Genomic DNA, 5,708 nt, shown 5'->3' with positions numbered 1-5,708 from the left:
AAGTAATGAAGTTACCTTACGAAAAAAATAGCAAAGAGAAAAAAATATCAACTCTCTCTGTTCTAAATTATAAGACACTTTTAAATAAGTTTATTCATCTTAAAATATAAGACACTTTGAGTATATTAAGGTTTTATTAAATGAATTAATTTTAATATTATTCCTTCTTTCTCTATAATTAATTTCCATCACTTTTTTTTAAATATATTAAATGATAAATATTTTAAAAAATTTATATTTTTATTTTAAAAAGATAAAATTATTAACTATATTTAATAAATTTTATTAATATATAAAATTTTATTTAAAAATATTTTATAATTAAGGACGAAGGAGTATTTTTAATTTCAGTAGAGACTAGAGAGGGATGAAATGAAGTTTTTTTAAGTCCCCCTCTTGTCCTGTCTTTGTTCATGTGCTCCGTTAAAAAAAATAAAACAAAACAAAAACAAAGTCAGTTCGCGACTTCGACGCCACGTCGCCACTTGGACGGTCCTGGCGGTTGGCGAAACAAGGTTAGGTTATCACATTTCGATGTTGGGTTAGCCTCAAGAGCGCGACTGGCAGCATCGGTAACCCTCGTGAATCCTGGCTTTCGATTTGCAGCAATGAGCGGCGCTATGAAATCGGCACTGGTTAATTCGAAAAGCATTTATATGTCTCTCAGGGCTGCTCTCTTTCATTCCACTCCCGTCCTGGAACGTAAAAGGCGAAATCATTGGGACACTGTTAGTTTCTCTATTGCCTTTGTATCTTAATCTTAGGTCTATATTTTGCTTTCTCGTCGTATGCCAAGTTCCGATTAGTTAGTAATTTGGTGAATACCTCTTACTTTTTAGCGGATGCACTATTGAGTGGAGATTATTTGCACTAAAATTGAGATTAAGTTAATCTCTTATTTTTTTCTGGTATCTTCAACCATCTCAGGCTCTTTTTGAATGAGATTGTGTTGACTGAACGCCTTTGATTGCAGAGATTCAACCATTATTCAAAAAGATGTAGAAGGATTCATGCTAAACAGACATTATTGCGCAATATCAATGCTTATGCAGACTTCCTGCTTCAGGTTCACCTTGCCGTTATCTCATCTTATTCTTACGCCTACCGTCTCCCCATTTGATTTATTTCCCCATTTTTAATTTATATTTGAGGTATGCTTCAATAACTTGTTAACGGGTGGTATTAAATAAAACAAGAAGAACGGTGGGTTGCGTTGTAAGTTTTTGGAATTTACTACAATATGGTAATGGGATTCAACCATTCAGGTGTTGAATCTATGCATTTTGAAAAGCCTTACCAAGCATACACCCATTGTGCTTGGGTCTACTCTTTAATGCCGGGCTGCCTTCCATAAAAAATTGTTTGACGAGGGATCATGTTAAGGGGAAGCTTTTCTGTATTTTTCTCGTTGGTACGTACTTACACTATGCCATTATTCCTACAGTTGATAATCAGACAAAAATAAGAGTAGTTATGATGACTTGGTGTAACATATCTAGAGAGCCTAATTGATGATGGTATTTTGCATCTGGAAGAACAGATATTAAAATAAAACTCCTTATAGTTGGTTATGTTTCTGGGGATTTGGGAATTGAGAAACCATTGAGAAGGATAGTAAGGTGTTTCAGCCAGTGTCATAGATAGTGGTTCTTGAGTATTTTGCATTCTTATGGCTCTGCTAATAATTCAGTTTCCACCCCAATGAATGCTTTCAATGCTTAAGTTCCCCAACCTCCTTTTGGGCCTGCACCTACATTTTCATCATTATGATAACGCTTTTTAATTCTTACCTGAAAACCTGCCAATCCTATTTAAAAAATAGACTGTATCTGAGAGAAAGCATGTTTGAAGTATTATTTGAACAAATTATACCGGACCCTCTTTCTCTCCTAGTTTGCCTCCTTATGCTGTGCTCTGCATCTGGTTATTTCCATTTTTATTAATACCTTCTTCTGCAATCACAATATTACCTGATTAACCTCAGTGTCTAAAAAGTCAATTCTGCAACGAGACAATTGTTGTAGTTGTAGTGTCTGGAATATTGCATATTGTTCATTTTACTGGCTTAACGCTATATGATTCTATTTCACATGATTTGTTGGTCTTCATTCATCCATGGTTTTTGAAACTACTTAGTCCTTTGTATGATTGCGAGTTTAATCAATTCTCTCTGCCTTGTCTTGCCATTACCAATCATGGCTGGTGTAATATTGGTGATTCTTTAGTATCATTAATTTGAGAGGCTGTTCTCTCTATGTCATACTCAGATAAGGTTTCTTCTTGCTTCTCTTTCTGTTTCTTAATTTGCTTAATGCTTCTGCTTTGCCTTTTCCCTGTGCATGTTGTAGAGCTGGAAGGATGAGGTTGATGATGATGATCCATCTTCAAGTCAAGGCACCACATGGTTTAGGAAACAATATTCTGCCAGGGGCCGTGGAAGGAAAACAAATGGCTGTAAAGAGTCCTCGTATTATTGCAGAAGTAAGGATGTTAATAATAATTGTGCTGTAAAAGAATACCAAATGATTCTGATATTACTGATATATCCAAATTTGTGTAAGCTGTTTTTCCTTTGGGAAACCTTCTAAAATCTTGTTCTGTCAATCCAGTACGGTTATGGGTGATTAAATTTGCCTTTGGTAGATGTCCTGGAGCTATTTGGGGTTTTTACTTTCCCCATAAGTTTTCTTGAATAAGTTTTCTCCTTCTTTGTGAGTTTATGCTATTCATAGCAGCAAGAACCTGCCAGATTTCTATATACCATATTCTTCATCTCTTTCAGGAAATTCTGGTTCTGATTTTCCTGAAGAAGATTTTGATGTTGAAACTATTTTCCGCTCTGCCTTTGGGGGGGACCGATTCTTTTATTATTCCTTCATCAATGAAGAGAATCCTCAATGGAGAAGGTCAGGACGCTATTCTAACTACAGCAGGTCTTGGAACTGGAGTGAGGATGATGAATATTATGACTCTTCTACCGAGCCTGACAGTTTGGATTCAGATTTAGCTTCAGATAGGTTAGCCCTTGGTTTGACTGCTCATGGTCCTCTGAAACAAGAAGATGTGAAAAATGCGTGAGTTCTTGAACCCAACTTCCATTTCCTTCGTACTGAAGTATTCATGAGAACCAGAGCATCTAGATTTTCTTTAATCTTGAATTTTATCTATTTTATGGTGTCAGGTACAGGGCCTGTGCCCTGAAGTGGCATCCAGATCGTCACCAGGGCTCTTCCAAGGTGTTTATAATTCAAAGCTCTAGTCTGATCCTTATATTGTTCTTATACACGAGTCTCACAGGCATCAGTGTCTTCCTAATCTTTCGGTTACTTGCGCTGACAGATAGTAGCAGAAGAGAAGTTCAAGGCTTGCAGTGCAGCGTACCAATCTTTGTGTGATAAGTTGGCCATAAATTAAGGACGCGTTTTGCATGCATGCTAATTATTTTGTTCCAGTATCCAGCTCATGGAAGTTAATGTGGTCTTTGCCACATAAGCACAACCTGCTTATTTAAGTTTTCTAGTTTTCACTTTTGAGTAGTGCTATATTGAATTGAGGAAATAAATTTACGCCATGGTAATGGCAACGGAGCAGGCCATATTCTTGACGAAATCATGTATCCTTAGTTCATTGTAATTTTCATTCTGCTAAGGTTCCAGCAGTACTGTTAGGAACTTATAGTTCTAATATCCAGCTTCAATCAACCTGTTTATTGTAATTTCTGTGGCCCTCGTCTGGAATGCTTGACGGAGAGGCGTTTCTATTATAAGTTTATAACACTTATTGTATTTATATTGATTCATCATCATCATCATCATCATCATTATTTTCAAATTTAAAACCATCAAAAACATTTTATTTATTTATAAAATCAGTTCTTTATTCTATCGTGTTTTTATTTTATGTTGTTGTATTCCAAGCTAGGTATGTTTGCTGAACCGCAATGCGATGGCTACAAACTAAACTGTAGTTGAAATTAGGGCTGTATGAAGAATTGAATAATATTGAATTTGGCTTAACTTGAAATTTAGTTTCACTTATGTAAGGATTGGATTAGGAAATTTATAATCCGGTTTAATTTAATTATAATTTAAAAATTAATAAGATTGAATTTGGTCTATATTACTAGGAGATTTGTCTTGGTGGTTTGGTTAGCTTTTGTTTCTTCACATTTTTCCTCTTTCCTTTCATGAGAGAGAGGCAATATTTTATTTCATATTGGTGAACTCAATTAAAATAATGAAAATATTTATAATCATAAAAAATATCATAATTTCCAACAACAACAATAACAACAAAATATTTTAGTTACAATTTATATAATTTAAATTCACAACTTTAATAATGATAACATTTAACAAACTTCAGCAACATATTTAATGTACATCATAACAATAATTTAGCAACAAATTTAATTAAAATTATGTTAAATAGATTATCATTATATATATAAAAGTAGAGTTTAAGGCTACGAGAGAATGTCACATGTCTAATTTTAGGTTTGCCACATTTCTATACTTCAAGATATCTTTTGTGTGATTCTATGTTTCGGAATCAAGTTTGGGGTTATGTTAAGAAATTTTTATTATTTTTTATAAAATATAAAATGTATTATTTAAGTTTGGAGTTAGGTGTAGAATGAATTATTAATTTTTATATGTGTTTAAAGATCTATTTTTACCTATTTCAAATTCAAGTTTAATTATATTTAAATTTTAATTAATATCTATCTCTTTAATAACTCTATCCAACCTAAATATATGGCAAAATTTTAGGTTCATATATTTAGAGTATTTTTATAAAATATAAATTAACTCTCAAAATATTCAATTTAATGTGTAAAGCATGTGATTATTTGATGTATACATGTAGTTAAATGTGAATAAATTAATTCTTAAATAAATTTAATTTTTATTTATATAATCCATAGAGCTACATTTTGTCATTTTGTATTTTAAAATTTATGAATTTTTTATCTAAATAATTACACTTTATTAATTTATATGGTTGCCATTAATATTCTATAGTTTACGTTAGCATATTTTAATTGTGTTATCTTTTCTTTAAACAATAAGGATTAGATCAATAAAAGTTAATATCTATCTGTTTAAACATTTTATCCAATTTAAACATATAAAGAAGATAAAAGGTGAGAGTGAGCAAAAAGTATTAATTTCACACTCTTGATTATATGTTTCTCTATGATCAAGAGTGAGAAACGCATGACATTTCACATGCTACAAAAGAAACCCACGTTAATAACAAAAAAATGAATGATTGGAAAACATAATTTCTAAAAAATACCAAGTATTACATATTTTGGACTAAATTTAATTAAAAAAAAAGATCTTATAATTTGGATCCGATGCAGCAAAACTTTAAACACTCTATCCACCCTAAACATATAGACAAATTTTAGGGTATTTGTATGCAAATATATTATGTGTTTAAAAATTTATTGTTACCCATTTGAAATTTAAATCTGATTATATGTGTATTTAAATTAATATATGTTTATTTAAATACTTTATCCAACTTAAATATATGGTAAAATTTTAGGTTAATAATATTTAAAGTATTTGTATGCAAATATATATATATATATATATTGATATTCAAATTTAAATTAATACATATATGTTTAGATCAAAAATTAATTTTTTTACTATTTAAATCTATCTTCTTGAATCTCAAAAATTATAAATATGATT

The 5,708-nt window shown here is 31.3% G+C and overlaps 1 protein-coding gene across 2 annotated transcripts; it reads left to right on the top strand.

The window, feature by feature from the left end:
* The first annotated feature begins 466 nt into the window (after positions 1 to 466).
* LOC129320353 (uncharacterized) lies at positions 467 to 3,814 on the top strand. Of its 2 annotated transcripts, none has more exons than XM_054965784.1 (6): positions 467 to 728; positions 974 to 1,066; positions 2,349 to 2,481; positions 2,783 to 3,074; positions 3,188 to 3,236; positions 3,340 to 3,814. In XM_054965784.1, exons 1-6 carry the CDS (start codon positions 609 to 611, stop codon positions 3,412 to 3,414), a joined length of 762 nt encoding a protein of 253 aa, XP_054821759.1. In that variant the 5' UTR covers positions 467 to 608; the 3' UTR covers positions 3,415 to 3,814. The 2 variants fall into 2 exon arrangements, with proteins under 2 accessions (XP_054821759.1, XP_054821753.1); XM_054965778.1 differs by having other exon boundaries at positions 472 to 728; positions 3,182 to 3,236.
* The last annotated feature ends 1,894 nt before the right edge of the window (positions 3,815 to 5,708 follow it).

This window comes from Prosopis cineraria, unplaced genomic scaffold (genome assembly GCF_029017545.1).
Source record: "Prosopis cineraria cultivar Desert tree isolate PC_DT_omini unplaced genomic scaffold, ASM2901754v1 PC1, whole genome shotgun sequence".
NCBI lineage: Eukaryota > Viridiplantae > Streptophyta > Magnoliopsida > Fabales > Fabaceae > Prosopis > Prosopis cineraria.
The sequence above is the reverse complement of the archived record's forward strand: the minus strand, read 5'-3'. Positions and strand labels throughout refer to the sequence as shown.